The 19,752-nt window shown below is 39.4% G+C and overlaps 1 protein-coding gene across 5 annotated transcripts in view; it reads right to left on the bottom strand.

The window, feature by feature from the left end:
* Window positions 1-19,752, bottom strand: part of lilli (AF4/FMR2 family member lilliputian) — a 211,105-nt gene that overhangs the window by 150,550 nt on the left and 40,803 nt on the right. The window contains exon 1 of one of the 5 annotated variants that reach the window (XM_011631837.3): window positions 13,173-14,736. The exons of the other annotated variants lie outside the window; for them this stretch is intronic. Within the exon in view, the coding sequence (XP_011630139.2) occupies window positions 13,173-13,216 (44 nt within the window). The 5' untranslated portion in view covers window positions 13,217-14,736. Of the gene's footprint in view, window positions 1-13,172; window positions 14,737-19,752 lie in introns of those variants that run through there. 5 annotated transcript variants of the gene reach the window in all.

Here is a 19,752-nt window from a genome sequence, read left to right as displayed (position 1 = left end):
GTGCCGGTGAGAGATTTAATTAGTTTCCCGCAAAAAGTCGCCATCGCGAATGCATTAATTATTTTTACAAGATATGTACACGCAATAAGAACTTATATTTATGTAATTAATTACGGGAGTAGATTATGATCTAATTTTATATGAATACCCAATCAAAATTTATCAAATCTATAATATAATTAGTAGTAATTTCATGAAACTCGCAAGTAGATTTCAGATTAATTGAGATAAAAAAGTAAGCTCATTTTGCTCATTCATTTCCTCCTCGATTGCGATAGATACGTTCAAGTATCAACTGCCGTCGATATTAAATAGCCGATCCAATTAAAACATTATGCATCGTGTCGCACATTGCGACCCCAAAAGCTGGCTTTCAAAAGAATTAAGTGAAAATGCTGCTGCATTCAAACAATTCTTTGAGTTTTCCAAACATAAAGAAAAGATAAATGGTCATACGGCAGGTAAAGCAATTTCTCTTTCGCAAATTTAGAAACTAATAACTGTTGCGAGAACTCAAGGTCTGCTCCGCCATTTTGAGATTTCAAAAATAGTACGTTAAAAATTATTAAAGTTACATACATTTTACGCAATTAGAACAAGATACCTACTATATTTTATTAACAGATCTGACTGCAAATTGCATTATCAATGATACATTTTTTAACAAAAAGATGGAGCCAAAAATTCACAGTTTCAGAAATAGCAAAATATATATAATTTGCGACTTAAATAAAGAAGACAAAAAAAAAACGCAAAATAATATTTTTCATTTTAACAAAAAATTCTCAAATTGATTAAATCACCAAAAGAAAGATGTAGAGAAAGAGATTTGTATTCGCTTGTAAAAAAATAAAATTTTCGGTACACATTAAAATGCACAAATTAGAGATCAGAGATCAGAGAGAAGAGTATATTGGAGAGCAAAATGTTTTCCGGAATATTATATAAAATAATATAAAAATCAATGTATAAAGCCAAGCAATCAAAATGCCTATTATGTCTATCTTATTATGTCTATCTCTATTTATGTAGATTAATTTTATCTACCTTTAATTTACACTCAATCTTTCTCTAATTTTCAAAATTAAAAAAAAAAGATAAGTTAAACTGAAATTAAAATTAATCTACATTGAGAGAAATAAACATTATTGCATTAAAAGCTAAGCGATGTGCGATATATACTATTCTAAAGAGATTGTCATCCATTCTGTTAATCCTTTACCTTTTCTCTTTCAAATCGATTTTAATTAATCGCCATGGCATGAATTGTTTCATCTTCATGTTCTTGATTATGTCAGTTCACACCAAATCACCAAGAAATTATAAAAGAGAGTTATAACGATAGTCAAAGTACGCAAGAAAACTGGAAAGCACTTATACCGTCCGAAGTCAAAATGCGACTGACTAAAAAGTCGAGAAGCACCCGAAAATGGAAAATACCAATGAGAAAAGCGTGTCACGCATATACGCATACGCAAATATTTCTAACATTTCTATTGGCCAATCCTTTTACGCCTATAACTGGCCTTGAACGATGCAACCAAATATGGTATTTTTGGGTACTATATTTGATTTTGTTATCTAAAATAACAATATACATGGCTCAAACATTTCTATCGGTCAATATCCTTTAGGCCTCTAACCGACCCTTAACAGTGGTATTCTATTAGCAAGTAACAATTAATTATATATACAGTTAATACACCCCCCCCTCACACACACACACACACACACCACACACACACACACACACACACACACACACACACACACACACACACACACACACACACACACACTTTTTTTTAATAAATATGCTTTCATATAATTTTCCAGTATACAAAAAAAAAGATTAATTGTTATTATATATATATATATATATATATATATATTAATATATATTAATATATAGTAACAATTAATCTTTTTTTTTGTATACAATGTTTGCATGCATTTTTTCTTTGTAAAAATTTTTTCTAAAAATAAATATCCTTTCATATAATTATCCGGTATACAAAAAAAAATTAATTGTTACTATATATATATACTATATATATATTAATATATATTAATATATATTAATATATAGTAACAATTAATCTTTTTTTTGTATGCTGGAAAATTATATGAAAGGATGTTTATTTTTAGAAAAAATTTTTACAAAGAAAAAAATGCATGCAAACATTGTAGACTCAACACAATGAAATACAAAATAAATGACTAAAGAGGTAAAAAATAAGGAACAAAAATTACTTTTAACCAATGAAAGATCACCTTGGTGGTATGTCTTTGAAATGTCTTTAAAATTCCTGTTTCCAATATTTTTAAATTTTCTCGTTTCTAATTTTTTATATTTTATTTTTTATTCCCGTTTATTGTCTGAATCTGCCCTAGCTTTCTACAAATTCAATCCAACGGATTACAAACTGTGTACGGCTTCGCAATATTAGCCCGCCATCCATACATATCTGTGATTATATTTACATTCCATTCGCTGCTTCATAAGTTCGAGATTTTTTTCATTCATCAACAAATGAAAGTTTGATAAGACTTCCGGGCTATCTCTATTTTACGTTTCCATTCTCTTCGTCTGCAAATAAATCATTTTTAACTGCTGTCAACTAATGTGCGCGATTCTCCCTCTAAAGACAAAGATTTGCCTGTCTTGCAGAAATAAACCTCGCATTCGCCGCGAATCGCTGACAACATGATTAATAATGTGCGCGAGAGCGGAAGCGATAATTACGATCGAGCTGGGACTATATGTAATAAGGGGAAGGGGAGGAGATAACGCGGGGGACGAAACGGAGCGCATATCGATCCCGCGATGGAAGACGAGGATGTTTCGGGGACGACTATTCGAAAGCGAACACGGTAATCCACGTGCCGCTGCGATCATGTTCCTCTCCTCTTCTGCAATCACGGGTTAAAGGTTACGAGAGCATCGCCGTATCGACCTTCACAGCCTACGCTTCGCCCGCGAGATAAAACAAGAGGGACCTGTTACTATTTACGACCCCGATTGAAAATTCGCGAATTTTTGACCAATGAATTTCCTACATCTTTGCCATTAAATATTTTCCGCATGGCGAATGTATCGTCACCATCATGAGAAAGTGTATCTTTTTCGATCGTAATATAAAAATTCCGATGAAAAGGAAAAAATATTTCAGGTATATATTTTAGCTTCTTTTTAAACATTAATCTTAAGGAGAAAGTCTACCTGACAAAAAATATGGGTTCCATATGTTACAAAAAAATATGATGATGGATCTTTTGTATTAAATATTCGAAATATGTGTTTAACATACACGTTTGTTGTGTAAACTAAAACTTGCTACTTGCTCACTTAATTTTTTTCACTAATTTAAGATGACAAATTATTGTCATGAGACAATTGTCAAAAAATATTAAATAAAAATATTAATATGATTTTTTTATTTTACACGACAAGTTTAATTTAACCTCATGTTGTGACAAAGCCTTTGCTTTATGTTAAATGTTAACATAATGTTACCTAAGCATATGACGTTAAACTAAAACAAAAATTTAAACTATTTGGAGATAACCATTTACAGATATGCAATACAATATGTTAAATTTAATACAAATTTTTGTACTGCATATTAGATACGGGAAGACAAAAGCACATCTGCAATTATGTAAAAATGTATGCGACTTGTACGAAGCGATTCTTATTATATGTTTGTATATGTGTTTATCTCTTCAAACTTTATAATTAAGAAAAGGATTTTTTATCACCTTTCCTTGAGAAGGCAAAAATTCCTTTCCTTAAGAAGGTCAAAAATTCTTTTCTTGTCAATGTCATTCCCATTTTTTTCTTTAGTCAGCCTTACTTTAGCCAATCTTACATCTCTATTTGTACATCTATCCTAAATACACAATCATATTATATGATGGCATATCTTCTTTATAAACCTTCTCTATAAATTTGTATTATTTATAGCCCTTCCAACATTTAAAATTTTTCAAATTTCAAAATAAATCATAAATCATCTTGATCACTTGTTACCTGAGGAATATCATTCTTCATATATATCAAATTCATAATATATCAAATTCAAATAAATGATTTCCAGTTGGTCGATCAAAAGCTGCTGCGTACCGGTCAACTATATTAATACAGCTAACGAAAACTGAAGAGCTAGCGTTGTTTTGAGAGAGATTATTTGACTTTCGCATGGGTCGCGCGGTGAGTTTGTGACGAGACACCGACAAGACGACATGTATTATCGAAGCGAGGAATAAAGTTATTAATATCAAGCTAATGATTCGTTTATTGTCTCGACGGAGGTGCATGATATCGTTGCGATAATCGTCGTACCCGAAAGATATCTGAGATTTGTCTGTAGGAGACTCGACCCGAATATTGGAGCGAAAATTAGAAGCTATCGGACAAAACTTCCTTTTTGACATTCTTGCGCGCCCAGACAAGATTGCAATAAAAGCAAAAAAAGGATAATAAAACAATTAAGATAACAAAGAGTTATATAAGTTATACAAGAGTATATTATACATCAAATTCAAAATAGGAGAAATATCTATCAATTTAGGAAAAATCCTTTGATGAAAATTCAATCTTAAAAAAAAAAAAAAAAAATGTTTAAGACAAGAAAAATTTTGTACTGGAAAAAATTTATATTCAATAATAATAATAATAATTGTTTAATTAAATAAATTTCTTTTGATACAAGAATACTGTATGTTGTACCTTTATTTTTCTCAATTCAATCATTCTTCGGTCATTAAAGATATCGGAGAAAAATTAAATGTCACGCGAGAAAAGAAATATATATACTGACATTTTGTTAGAAATTGATTTTTTATATATATATATATAAAATCAATTTCTACAATCTCGAGGAATACGAAATAATTCGGCACGCAACCACCGCGAGTACCGCGACAAAACATTTCCGCGGGGTCGTTCGCGCATAATCGCGCTATAATATTGGACAATGTCCGCATAAGAGACTCGTCCCCTTTTCTCCACGGAAGTTTCGCATAACAATCGGCATTGGTTCGATTGAGGGAAAGGAGAGACCGCGGAATACGGCGATAGAGGAAAAAAAAGAAGCCGGCGTCATATGTGACCGGGGAAAAAAAAAGATACGGGAAGCCCTTTGTCGGTGTGCAGAAAAAGCTGCACGCACGCGAGAGGCAGGCAGGCTCGCAAATACTATACCTTCGTTGAGAAAGCGAATGGTTGGGATAAATAAAATATCCATAATTGTCGTGGCGTAATGTCCCTCCCCCCCCCCCCCCGCGCGGAATCAATACCGGCTGAAGCTACGCGCCTTTCCACCTTTCATTTCGTCCGGCGCTCCGCGATTCACGTCGCGTTGCAATCGCCGCCGCGACGTGAACATCCAGCGATGTACGGCGTTAAGGAAAGTCGACTCTCTGGCATAAAGCTAAGCCTCGCGCGAGGCTTAGCTTTACGCTAATCCCGAACCGTCCTAATTCGCATCCCCCGACGTACGCCGGCTCTCGAGCGAAATTACGCGCAGCGACGTTAATTCGATTTTCCTATCGGCACTTTTATCCCGCAAACTCCGAAAGATATCGATTTCCCTCCCCCCCCCTCTCTCTCTCTCTCTCTCTCATATCAGATGATAAAGTATCGATAATAAAGTAGCGGACCGCTGGCAGGCAGTTCCATTACGGTTTCGTGGCATCGTGTGCGCGCGCGTGTTGTTTCCTCTTCCCTCTCGCTCGTTCGCTCTCTCTTTTTCTCCTCCCTCATAAAGTGCCCCTTTGCACTCTCTATTTCGCAGCTTTACTGGAATTTCTTCTCCGCGGTGAAATACCGCTGAAAAAGGCGGCCACGTCGCGCCACCGACGTCGTCTTTCTTCCACGCGAATCACACCGTAGATCCCGCGATAACGTTCCCGCCGGATTCTTAACGATTTCTCACGTTGCAACGCGGTCGGATTTTTACTTCGTGCGCGGTAAACGAACGAAAATATTGCTAAACGTCGGATATTTCGTAAACGTCGGCGAAATCATTCTTATTCGCCACTAGAGAATATTTTCGACATCGATTATAACGGATCAATTATATCGGAACGCGTTATATCGTAGCGCGTGAAGTGTCGGTAAAAATTTCGGAAAGTTCTCAGAAGGAGGAAGCGCGATCTAATAATCTGATTTAAGTCGAGTAATCCCATTGATATTCGTAGATTGCCATTGTCTTTTGCGCAACCGTCGATTTCGACGGTGAAAAGTAATGATTTCCCCGTGATCGATCGCATTAATCGAAAGATCGCGGCTATGTCGATGACGACGACGAGGACAAGAATTCTTCCATTAACCTGCCTCGATAGTATCGCGGGGTGCGGTACGGTACGGTGCGGTGCGGTGCGGTGCGGTGCGGTGCGGTGCGGTACGATGCTGTGCGGTGCGGTGCGGTGCGATATGGCGGGGCGCGGCGCGGCGACGACGACGACGGAGACGGCGACGGCGGCGGCGGCTTTGAGTTCCTGAAATTGCAAACGACGAGGACGACAACAACGTCCGATGGATAGTCGGGACGGCCTTTATCAAAATGGGTTGTCAGCCGCAGCCTTTATCGTCGAGTTATCGGGGCAAAGAGAGCGAGCGTCATGGCTCCAGCAAGACAGAAAGAGTCCGAATGCGACAGACGAAGCACTTGGGTTTTGTGTGTGTGTGTGGGGGGGTATGTGTGTGTGTGTGTGTGTGTGGGTGTGGGTGTGTGTGTGTGTGTGTGTGTGTGTGTGTGTGTGTCACGTGCGACACGCATGTATGTGATGGACTGTTTTCTGGGATAAGTTGATTTTTTTTTTATCACAAATCAATTATGTCGTACGCCTCGACAGGCGGTGCATCTTTCTAACCGGGGATGGAAAATGAAAGTAATTAATGAATAAATAAATGTTTAGAGCTCTCGAAATCAAAAATTAATTAATACGATGTGGAAAAGAACAATTGAGAGTCAGCGTGGAACTCAATTCTATGTAAAATAATGATATAAATTTATTCACGTAATAGAATACAAATACAATACAACATTTCCGGCTGTAACTCGAGCCGTCTTCAGCACGTTTGATTTCAGTAAATGATCCCAAATTCCAATTTTTATAATAAATATGTATTGTCGCTTGTATTCTACTAAGTGAATAAATTTATATTATTATTCTACATAGCGCATTGAGTCTCGTGCCAATTCTCAATTGTTCTTTTTCACATTGTACTATTAATTAATGATGATAATCGTGACAACACAACCGACCGTTTTAATTCAATCTATCTGAGATAAAGGGATGTTTCATCAATTTAATTGGTTTATGCTAACAAGAAAGATCAGTGGTTTTTACATAAACGTTCTCACGATTCAGAGAACCGGTGCGCTGTGCGTGCACTGATAAATTTTCAATAACTAATGATCAGACACCTATTAGCGCTAATGTAAAATTCAAAATAGCGATTAAGTAATCCACTTGGCGGAGCGAGCTACTCGCGAGCACTTGCTTCGGAACGAGAGATACGCTTCGAGAAACGTCGGGTTTTATCTCGTAAATCGATGCCGCGGAAGCAGCAACTCGCCGTCGACGACCGAACCAATAGCCCAGGATAATTATTGCCGTCGAGACTATAATCTCGTCCGTAATAGGACCATTACCGATATTGTCTAACATCTGATAGGTACGTTACGATCAAACATATTAATTATCTAAGGCGGTGTTAAATATCCGGCAGCAAAGCTGCCGATAATAAATATTACTCTCGGCATATAAACGCGATCTGTAATTTAACTTCCGATGTCGTCGCTTCGAAAGGATATCGCTCTGGAATCGTCGAGAGACGCCTAATTTCCTAAAAGGCCGCAAAAATGCATCTAAAAATACCACGTACGCATGACAAAAGCTTAATTAATATTAATTAGAGCAAGATTCTGTTTGAAGCGAGCGATTCGATTACCGACGACGACGACGACGACGACGAGCTACGAGCTCGAGTAAAACGAGGATGATCGAAGATTATCTCTGCATCTCCGCACTCACTATTGTATGGTAAACTAATATTTACTCAGATCGATATTCCTTCTCTCCTCTAATCGCATCCTCTCGAATTACGATCGATTTGAAATACCTTTCAAGCATCGACTTTGGCGGCGGCGCGCGTAAGTCGGCCATTCCGTAATTATCACGTACGTCCCTTTCCCCCCCTCTCTCTGTCTGTCTGTCTGTCTCTGTCTCTCTCTATCTTTCGCGATCATTGCACCATGCCAACGTGCATGCACACGTTGGCATGGTCGATGTTTATGTCCCGACAGCGTGTTTGCAAATACAAAGACAGGTAATGCAGCCTCGCGCCAAGCGGCCGAGCACATTATTCTGCGTTACAAATCGGCCGGAAATGCGAGAGCGCTTACATGCGTGTGCGCGCATACGTGCGAAACGCATGCTGTGCGAACTATGAGTGTACGCTCCTTCCCTCTCTCTCCCTCAACTCTCTTTCTCTATTTCTCCTCGATTTATTAAATGCCGCTCGTTTACCGTTTGCGTCGTAAAATTTTCATCGCGCGCTTATATCGCCCTCCGTATTTCCAAAACGATCTTTTGTTCAGCCCGGAAATAATTTGTCGATAATCCTGCAATTCCTGAAATTGACCGATCAAGCCGTTTAATAAAAGCCGCGCCTCTTTTTCCGCGCTTGTTTTCCTCGAAGAAATGTAACTTTTTTTTTTTTTGTACAAGGTAAGTGTAATCGCAAATCGCGTGAAAAAGCAGTTGGCGCTGGGAAAGGCACACGAGAAAGAAAACCCGAGAGGTTGCATCGCGAGAACGACGGGAAGAAGCGGTTAATCGACGGGTCTATCGAGCGGCCAATTTACAATATCACGGGGAGGTTCGAGGATTAAATCAGATAGGAGGCGTGAAATTTGCGATATAACGCGCTCAGATTTTATGGGCTCTCTCCTTCGCGATATTTCTTCCGCGATAGCGCCGTAAGAGATCGACCCTAAACGTGTTCGTCGATAAAGAGTGAATAAGCAATAAAATCAAGCATAGAACACTGTGCTCGTTTTCTAAATAAACATTATTCAATTCCTCTGTCCAAACGACGGATGCCCCAGACATTGGCCACATTCCTCAGACATTCCACAGGTGTGCAAAAGATTTTATCTTCCTAATGATATTTTGGAATCAATGGAACATTTGGAAATATCTGCCTTGCAATATTGTGCGTTTTCAGAAAAGCATGTCAAGGGGATCATAAAAGGATCGAATGATGAGGAAAACAGCAAAATACGAAAGTCAATGAGCGGACGTTTCAAAGGATTTCAGGAATCATCCTTTTTACAGCCAGAGAGGCTAATCTTTTTTTAATTATGGGAAATGTACATTCACGACAATAATACGCAATCAGTATAATTATTATAATTTTCTATTCGAAGTGGCTGTCATTAATTTGGCGCATTGAAATAACTTTATCGTAACGAGGGAGATCATGGGAAATCGATACATGTTTTTTTTTTCCAGCTTTATGCTGAATTGCGGAAAAAGCGTTATCGTCTGGTTTAGAAATCTGACGATATCGCGAAACGAGAGTCGAGACGAGAAGGCGCGGTCCCCTGCGGCGGCCGCGTGCGTTTCGGCGCATCTTTCCAATGCGCAGGATCGAACGTTTCGCCGACGCGTTCCATTATTTACACGAGGCACTCCCCGAGGCAAATGCATAACGCGCCGTCGTACAAACAACGCGTCGAAACGAGACGGAGAAGAGTCGCATTCAAGGCCGCGAAAGAATTCGCAGTCGTCGACTCGTTAGCGCCTCTCTCGCCAAGTAACCGCCTCTGGTTACGCGTAATTGACACCGCGCTTAGATTTATAATTACGCGATACGCCGCGCGAATTGCTTTGGGGTCCTTGAGAACATCGCGACTTATCGCACGTGTGCCTCGGAATGTGTATAGGCTTCTCGGAACACTATGCGATAAGAAAAGAGGAGGACAGATTAATAGAAATAATAAATTATACAAAGTATATACATAAAAACATGCGGAAAAAGCAGAGGCTGATGCGACGTGATGAGTATCGAGAAAGGGTAAGATTGATTATAAAGTAATATCAGAAAGTCGCAAAATCTAAGAGAATACCGACAAAATTTCCGAAAGTAATATAAATTGTAATTAAATTTATTTGAATAATGTAAATCAATCTTCAAATATTTAAAATATCAATGTATTTAAAAAAAAACCGAAAAAAAAGTTAAGTATTAAAGACGAGACTTTTTAATTAAATTTAAATTAGAGTGACATTAAGTTTTTATACTTCACAAAATTAGTATATAAATTGCAATAAGCAATTAATACAATAATCTTCATGTTAAATATTGTATGAATATTTTATCTCTCTCCTCACAATGGATTCATAACAATTTTTTATATTATTACATATTTTACTATATATATATATATATATATATATATATATATATATATACATACATACACGATAGTAATTAAAAATGTGAACGCGAAGAAAGATCACAGGGAAACGAAAAGTGTCGGGTCGTGAAAAAACTTGGAATCAGCGAAGTGAATACTTAAATTTTCACTACAACGATCGCGAATTAAAGCCTTTGAACGCGCGGAGAATTATTCAGCGTCAACGATACAACCCGAGCAGCCGTTCTTTTCTTTCTCTTTATTTCCCCTGGCTCTCCTTTATCCCATTGCTCCATAATTTAGCGACCTACGCAGCTTCTTCGTCGACGGACGCCGACGTCGTCGATGACGACGACGACGACGACGACGACGACGACGACGACGACGACGACGACGACAACCGACAAGTATTTGGAACGTTCTCTCTCGTCGCTACGCGAGTTCGACCCTCGAATTCCTAAACGTCGTGCTCATCTCTTCGACACTTTGCCGGCTTAAAGATCGCGATCGCGCGCGCTTTTCCTCCTCGTCGAAAGTTGGCTCGGGAATAAAACTCGTGACACGATTAAATTCATTCCCGAGTACGAGCGGCGAATAGCTCGGATTTCAAGTTTCGCCAACTGGTATGGCGCGGATCTAAGTACTTCGATATTACAAACTTTTGTTACGCGCGGCAGAGTGAAATTCGGAGTGAAATTTCCATGTGCCTTGTAAAAAGTCAAAATAAAGTCAAAATAAATCCCTCCACAGGGGAAACATCAATCCATCAATATTACACGTTGATAATTGAACTTTGATGTAACTTTCTTGGGCGCGAGTAGAAAGTATAAGTATTATAAACAAATATACATATATATATATATATATATAAAATATATGTGATTACTTTATATATATATATATATATAAAGTAATCACATATGTGTATATATATATTATTTACACACACACACACATACACACGCGCGCGCGCTTTTACTTGTTGCCTATTATCTCCACTTCATAAATTTAAGTCGAATCTTTTACTTTCATTATTAAGTGACTTCCTGCTTCAATTTTTATTAAAATTATCGCTTCCCTACTTGTATCTGTGTGTATTTTAATCCAAGGCAACATTATTTTATGACAATCATTCTCTGGTTAAATTACTTTCTATATCATTAATAAATTCTAAAGAAGAAGAACGCAATTTTTTTCAGATTCTTTGCGTATAATAACACATTTATGTATATAAATATCTTGACATTATTATAAATCAATAATAATTAATAATTTCCTAAACGATTTTCAAACTCCGAATCGTCTCCCCAAACAGAAATATTCAGTATTAATAATTTTCTAATAATTAGTAAACGAAAACAGTGGTGACTTAATAAATTATTCTTATAAAACGTAAACAAATTAAATTATGCTTCCATTCTATTTCAACCCTAAATAGTTTTTATCTCGATGAATAAATGTAACATTTGCACTTTACACATAATTAATGATAGATGATAAAAAGTTTTTCAGACAACCAAATGAAATCACATTCCTCGGTTAATTACAAATGAACTTCAACAGAAATTTAATTAAAAATTAAATTGTAGGAATGCATAATGGAAGATTGAAAAACAAAAACGGTAAACACTATTTTCGCCTTAAGGAGGAATGGACTTCGAATTAACTAAAGAAACTTTTGTGAACTTCTAAAGTTAGATTCTAATTTTCAGATTTTCGACATAATTAAACTTTTGGCCTTTTTTTACCAGACATTGCGAATGCGCTTCTAAAAAAGTTTTCAACAAATAATATTAAAAAAATAATAATAATAATAAATAAAATAAAACTTTTCAGCAAGTTTTCTGATAACTTGGCGCAGATTTATGTATAAACGTGACCGCATTTCCCTTTGGAAAATCACCGAAATCTCCGATCTCGTCTTGACATCCCCTTAACACGCTAAAATTCGTGCCACACTTTCGACCCTCAATAAACTAACGATGATAACGACGATGCCGTACCAGCGCCATGCATCTGCGTCAAGATCAATAAACAAGGCGTCAATCTCTTCTGTGACTCATCCCCCGTAATCGTGCCGCTTCGCCACCACAGAAGCGGGGACGTGTACCCGGCTTCTGGAGTCGCAGTGACGTATCAGCTATCTCGAAATACCCCGGGCGATCTGCTGCCCCTTTTCCCAAGAAATAACATCGTTTGTCTTTAAAATATAGTGTGCGATGTTTTGAAATATTGACAATAAGCCAACGTTCCCTTTCTTTCTTGGAACAATAGAAAAAAGGTGCAGGTAGAAAGTCTATGGACGATACAATTTCAAATTTTACTTCAAAAACTGATTTCCAAAGAATTATCTCCAAAAGTTCGTTCAACTTTTCGCTTTTTCAGTCTCGCTTTTTAGTCAACTGTCTTTAAATATTTTAAGTCAAAGCCAGGTTTAAAAATCAGAGACAAAAACGTTGCATTGTCCTAATGGCATCTTTCTTACTGCGGTAAAGAAAAATGCGAAAAAAAGGAAAGAGAGGGAAACATCGCCATTTGAGACAAAAATCAAGTGAAATTTCTCCTAGTTGGTATGACTACCTGGGGAGACTTGAACCTTAGGGGAGAAGTCATCCATTTTTTATTAGCAATACGATTTTGAGTCCTACAAATCTAGTTTTTAATGTTTTCTTGTTGAAATCGTACTGCGATTCGTACAAAGCGAAAATCCAGGAAAGAAGAAGAGTCTCCACTCACCGTGGCGGCTTCTTCATGGCTTGCGCTGGCTTGTGGCTCGGCATGTCACGTGTCGCTGCGACCGTACGTCGTCAGGCGTCGTTCCATGATATCCGCGGCGTATATCTTTCTCGTCGCGGGATCGCGGGGTCGCGGGGAGGGCGATCAGCGTGCGTCTAGATTCCCGTTGGCGCGACGCAATCACGCACTACTACTAATCACCAACCGTGACTACCAACACCGTGTATTCGTCGTCGTCGTCGTCGTCGTCGTCGTCGACGTCGATGTCGTGGTTGTTCTCGTGTCCACCACCCTCCTCTCCCTCGTGCCGGCGTACAGTAGTAGTGGCGTGTAACAGCGGAGTACGCGATGGGGGGAAAACTCTGGCAACGTCGCCTCGCCGCACCGAAACCGCGTCATACACCCCGCGTGTGCCGTCTCTCTCTCTCTCCCGTCCCTCCCCCTCCGTTTCTCTCACTCGGTCTGTCTCTCTTTCTCTCTTTCTTGCACGTTCGCAACTTCCCGCTCATTCACCGCTCTCGCTGCTACTCCAACGTGTCCGCTCGTCCCTGCACCCGAAACGTGCACCTACTTCTACCTGTGCGCACGCGACCCCGCACACACGCACGCACGCACGCACGCACGCACGCACGCACGCACGCACGTATGCACGCACGCACGTACGCACGTACGCACGTACGCACGCAAACGATGGCACCGGGGTGCCACCGGTGATGCTTCACCGACTCGGATTCGCGATGCCGAACTCGAGACACTCGTCGCAATCACAGTCTTCTTTACAGTGTGTTCTTTTTCTCTTTCTTGCTCTTTTCTACCGTCTCTCGTTATTCGCTCGATTCGCACGCACGATGATCGGCATGGATTCGCGACGCACTGAAAAACGGCGTTATTCCCCCGCGCGAGCACTGCGCGGAGCAGCGTCGCTATGCGTCAAGTATGCCGCGATTCGTCGCGACCGATCGTTTCATTTGCCGCGCGAAATTAATCGGGATTACGTTCGATTCGAACGGAGCGGAACGCACAGCGCGATCTTCCGTCGCGTTTTCTCCCTCCTCTCCCTCTCTCTCTCTCTCTTTCTCTCTCTCTCACTCGCTCTGTCGCTCTCTGTCTATCACTCTGTCTCTGCACTGTCAGTCTATCTCTCTCTCTCTCTCTCTCTTTCTCTCTTTCTCTCTCTGCGCTTCGCACGAGAAGCAATTGTTTTGCCGCACTCGTAACTCGCTCGCGATACCAATTACGCATCCGCACGAGCCCGCGCGACAGCGAGATTGACGCACGGCGATTTCAACGCGCACGACGACACCTGCGTCCACAAATATCTCGCCATGACCCGATGTCACCTTTATCGGAGGTACTCTCACTCGCTGGCACTGGCGGAAGCCATATTGCGATCACTGTCCGTGCCACCGCAGGAGCGCCAATCAACGGCGGGACGGGGGACGAGAGCGCTCGCCCATTGGTCGAGTCACCTGGCAACGCGGGCGACATCTACGGGCGGATATGCGCGGCCCGGCTAGGAAAGACGCTGTTTTACCACCCATGCGATACACGCGCGTTGCATCGTGCACGCGCAATCTGGCACGTTGTTTCCGATGCACCGCGCCGACCTCGACTTCCGCCGTTTGATCGCAGTTCCGCGGCACTTTGAATAATTACTAATTGTTCGATCCGCGCGATGAAGCGTACACGTGATCCGCGCAAAGGTCGCGCAAGAAGCTTCTCGAAGAAGACGGTGTACAAAAGAAAGAAAAAAGAAAGAAAAAAAAAGCATGGTCGAGGACTAATATTACGACATATGTCTGATATTTGATAGTAGAGTTCATTACATTATGAAATAAAAAAAATCAATCGATCGTGTAACATTGTTTTATCATTAGATATTCATAATATAGATATATAATACATTGTAATATTATGTGTTTTATTATTTGCCAAGACTTAAAATTATAGATAAAATTATAACATTTTTTTAAATTTTTCTGCATTTTTTTGAACAATATTTAGACAGTTTAATCGTTACTTATCGTTACATTCATTTTCGTTTTATTTTATCGGTATTTATAATTAATGTGATTTACACGCTAAATAATTATGTATTTTCTATAATTCGCAAATGTATTTTAATATATTTCATTGCTAAATATTAATTAGACAATAATATTGCAATGTTAGTTTCACGAATGTTATTTTCTTCCTAAGTGACGATGTAACAACAGAGCGAAGATCATCTCTTTTTCTTTTTACACAATGGGGTGCCGTCATTATTCCCACTAAAAAGTCGACTCCAAATTATCCTGAAAATTATCTATCACAAAAGTGCTACGGCACAAATGCTATATTTAATATTACGCTATTATTATCGCAATATCATCGTCATCCGGAGTTAAACAGAAAATCGTTCCGTCCTAAGGATATAATAGCAGGCAATAAAATATCGTTGCGTATCTAATGAGCGGGCAATAACATGTATTACTGCATAAAGATGGGAAGTCACTTCGATATTCCCTTTGACGCTCAGAGATAATTCAAATATGAGAAGGTTAAACACAGGGGATAATGGCCGCCTGCGACAGACACTTGGTCCATCAGCCATAGTACTATACCCGCGCATAAATTGCTTATCGCGTCCATCCGACCCTCGCTCGGTTAGATAATTAGTCAGGGTATTCGATCACCTATAAGCCCTTCCAACTTTCTACTGACACCATTATCGAACAATGATCGCGTTGTTCCGGTAACCACGAGAGAGAAAGAAAGAAAAAGACGAGCAGAGAGAGAGAGAGAGAGAGAGAGAGAGGCCGGATCGATTGTGCTACGCGCCACGAAGACCCGTTTTGCGGTGCAATGAAACAAAAACAAAAGGATAACAGGAAGCCGCACAACTTTGTCGCGCGGATCTGCCATTCGACCGAAGTAGAACGAGATTAGAAAATTGCCGCGGTTGCGACGGAATATAGGTCGATACGCGGATAAATTGTCATTTGCCGCCGAGATAAATGCAATTTTCGTGTTTATCAGTAACACGAGCGTAATTACGCGCGAAAGAAAACTTTTCTTTAATGAATTTTACATTCCAACTCCGCTCAGTGTGTGTAGAAGATTCTAGTTTAATCAAAGTGATAACTCGCCGAGATAATGTAATATTAATCCGCGCACTGTATCCTCACAATTTGGTACAATAAATTGGATCTTTTACTGTAACTCTAATTATTGTAAATTAATTGTACCGTATTAATTTTGTTTTCCTACACCTATGGAGGAAATTATCGATTAGGTTTAATATGAGTTTTCCAATTCATTTTTTTTATATAATTAGGCAGTGTATTAGATCTGTTCGAGTTAATAATGGGCTAATTATATCTCTCGTTGCATGATGACGCATGATTTTGTGGGGAAAGAAGAAAACGATAGAAATATTATATATCTACTTTCGAGCGCGCAGGAAATACCTCGCTACCGCAGACGATTGAGAAAACAGGATATACCGCCTCTTTTGCGGTTCAGTTCTGCATCTCGACACATGACGACCTCATATTCTACTACAACGCTTCATCAATAAGACAATTGTGACAGCCAATTACGCGCGAATGACCTGCCGTCGTTAGACATTAATGTCGAGTGTATTACGTAGATCGTTTCGGATCTACGCGAAAAATAGAGCGGTAGAAAGTAACGCTGCTCAAAATTACAGACATTTCCCACATTTTTCCATCATTTTCCACCCCACAATTATGTGAAAGAAAAGCATAATTATTTTAAAATAACAATTCTAGTCAAATTGTGCCATTCACGTGTGACACTCGCCTATTTTTCAATATATATAAATTGTAATTGTAAACAACTAATACGATTGTTTTCCGATGGTTTCTCGATTTAATATTCATCATACACGGGCTTTATCGGCTTAGAGAAATTTAGCCTTGAAGAATTCAAATGTGCTTGAATCTATGCGGTAAGACACGTTCGACTTGCACAAATCGCCGTATGTTAAACGTCACGAGCAGATAACAAGCACGATTGTGTTTATCGCGATCGTTGTTATCGCTGCATTAGCTATCGGGGGTCGACGTTATCGCAGCCGCTGTTCCAATCCTCAGATGGATTGAAACCCACTCGCAGTGTCGCAGCGCAATTAATAATTTAGATATCGATCTCGCAGAGTGATAAAAGTCTCGAAATTATTCATTTCTAAATTCCCAGCTTGATATGGCGCGCTCGTTCCACAATCAAGTATAATTGCCACATAAAAAAACTACGCAAAAATTCTGACGGCGAAAACACTTTGGTTAAAGATGCATTTGACGTGAAAGCGTTCATTTGCCTCGCTACAAAAGCTGCCTTCTAGTCTTTATCACGCGTGGTCCTGATTAAAAAAATCCATCCCATATATTCTTTAATGGAATCGACGAGGCCTCTCCGCGCGGCTTATCGCGACGTCGCGATATCAAGAATGTGAAACAAAATAGTAAAGGATTATGCAAACGACAGTGGCGGCCGTTACAGTGTCCTTTACATCGAGCGGGAAATTACTAATTTACAGGCCGGCACAATCTGCCTAATCGAAATATCTTCCCATCGCAGACTCCGCGCCACGGGATCGCCTTGATTAAACGTAGATACAGCTGTTTGATCAAAGCGGAATTGAGCTGAATTGAAGCTTTGCGGGGATCCGCGAAAAATCCGCTGATGCAGCGCGACGCTATGACGGAACCGGAAAATCTCTACGATTTCATGCGACGTCGCGAGAGTGTCGTTAAAGCCGAATTGCCTCTAAATACGGCGAAATTAAATGGGCGATAAAATTTATATCAACAAGGGAATCGTGAAAGTATTATTATATTCGTTTAAAATTATTCGATAAGAGAATCGATAAAATATTATAAAAATGTACGAATAGTTTCGATGTAACATTTAAACAATTTTTCACGCAAGTAGATGATAAAATTGATGGAAAATTTTTCTTTATCTTTTATCAAGATAATCCTTTTGAAGTAACGCGCAATGAGAGTTTATGTAATTAACTATATACATGGGTACATTTAGATAAACGCGATTCGATATGCCGAGCTACGTCTTGAATCCGATTGATGCGATTTTCTATTTTCTTCTTATCTCATGGTAGTTCACTGCTAGTCCACGAGAGATAGTTAGAAAGAGAAAGAGAGAGGGAGAGACGCGTGCAAGTGGATATGCAACAAGTAAACGTCAGCCACTGCAATCTTACGCAGGCTTCGTCTTTATCGCGGACGTTTCCACGACAGGCTGAGACTTCACAGAAAATGATTTAACAAGCGTTACCGCATTCTAACGGCAACTAGAATCTCTGTTCGGTGCACAAGAAATTATTGAGGGGGGGGGGGGGAGAAAGAAAAAGGAAAGAAAAAGGAAAGAAAAATCAACGCTATGGTGGAAAATTCCAAGAAGCTCGAGCACCACGCCACTCAAACGCAGAATTTCCATTTTCATAGAGTAATAACAGGACAGAAATATATTTTCCGCTGTTAGATATCTATTTCAGATAATCCTTCGGCAAACTGTAATTTAGCACCTTCCGTCAGAAACTTGGGGCTTTGAAGATCACTACAGTTTTTTCTATACCACTGTTCCGGATTGTATAAAATCAGATAAAAATATTCTCGTATATTTGTGAGATCTTTTTAATAACGAGTTTTATCGTGATAAAAAGTTTTTTTAAATGGGGAACGATCGAACCTCCCCATCTACCAAATTATTCTAAAATTCTTACGTTCAAGAATCGAATATGCCTTCAAATTACCAAGTTGTCGGTGAAAGATTAAAACGCATGAAATTTAATCGTGGAATGTAAAAATAAGTTTTCCGTCGTGACGTCAGATTCGTACGTATGTACATATGTTTGACGTATGTTTGATTAAATCGTCGATTCTATCTGCAACGCGACGACGCGGTAATCTCGTGGTTCTGCACGCATGCAGAAAAGGACGTGCAACAAGTCCTCGTCAATGGCCTCTTTCGGACGTTCCTCCTCTTCCGACGTCGCTACGTCAGCGGTGACGCATGACTTCCGTTACGTCACGCCGACGCGCTCAATGACGTACAACTTTCCTCGTGCGCACCGCAATCTATCCCCCGCAGCCTCCTCCGTCAGGATACCACCCCCTTTACAATTTACTATAAATATCGTTCAATAGGCGTCGATTATTAATTTACGTGGGTAGCAAAATAAGCAAAGCGCAAATGGAAATTGCAGAAACCCGTTATTTAGATTTATGCGCATCTCGCAGAATGGAAGAATGAAAGATTCGCAACTAATGAATCATCATAAAACGATCGGACATATTCACATCGTTGTGTGAAATCACGCATAGGAATGATCAATTCAGTGACCACTATTTTAATGTTAATAAAATTTCACGTGCTTTATGTATTAAATTAAAAGGTTATAAAAATTTATATATATTCGTCAAAAGTAGATCGATGAGTTTTTGAAAATAAGCGATATCTATAAATCTTTTAAATTAATTCCAGAATATATTTGAGCGGACAAACGTTGGCAACAATCAGTCGCTCATGAAGCGAAGTTTCCGAGATTTTGAATCCT

Source organism: Pogonomyrmex barbatus, unplaced genomic scaffold (genome assembly GCF_055798465.1).
Source record: "Pogonomyrmex barbatus isolate J1 unplaced genomic scaffold, ASM5579846v1 scaffold1, whole genome shotgun sequence".
NCBI classification, from domain to species: Eukaryota; Metazoa; Arthropoda; class Insecta; order Hymenoptera; family Formicidae; genus Pogonomyrmex; species Pogonomyrmex barbatus.
This window is presented reverse-complemented; position numbering and strand designations above follow the sequence as displayed.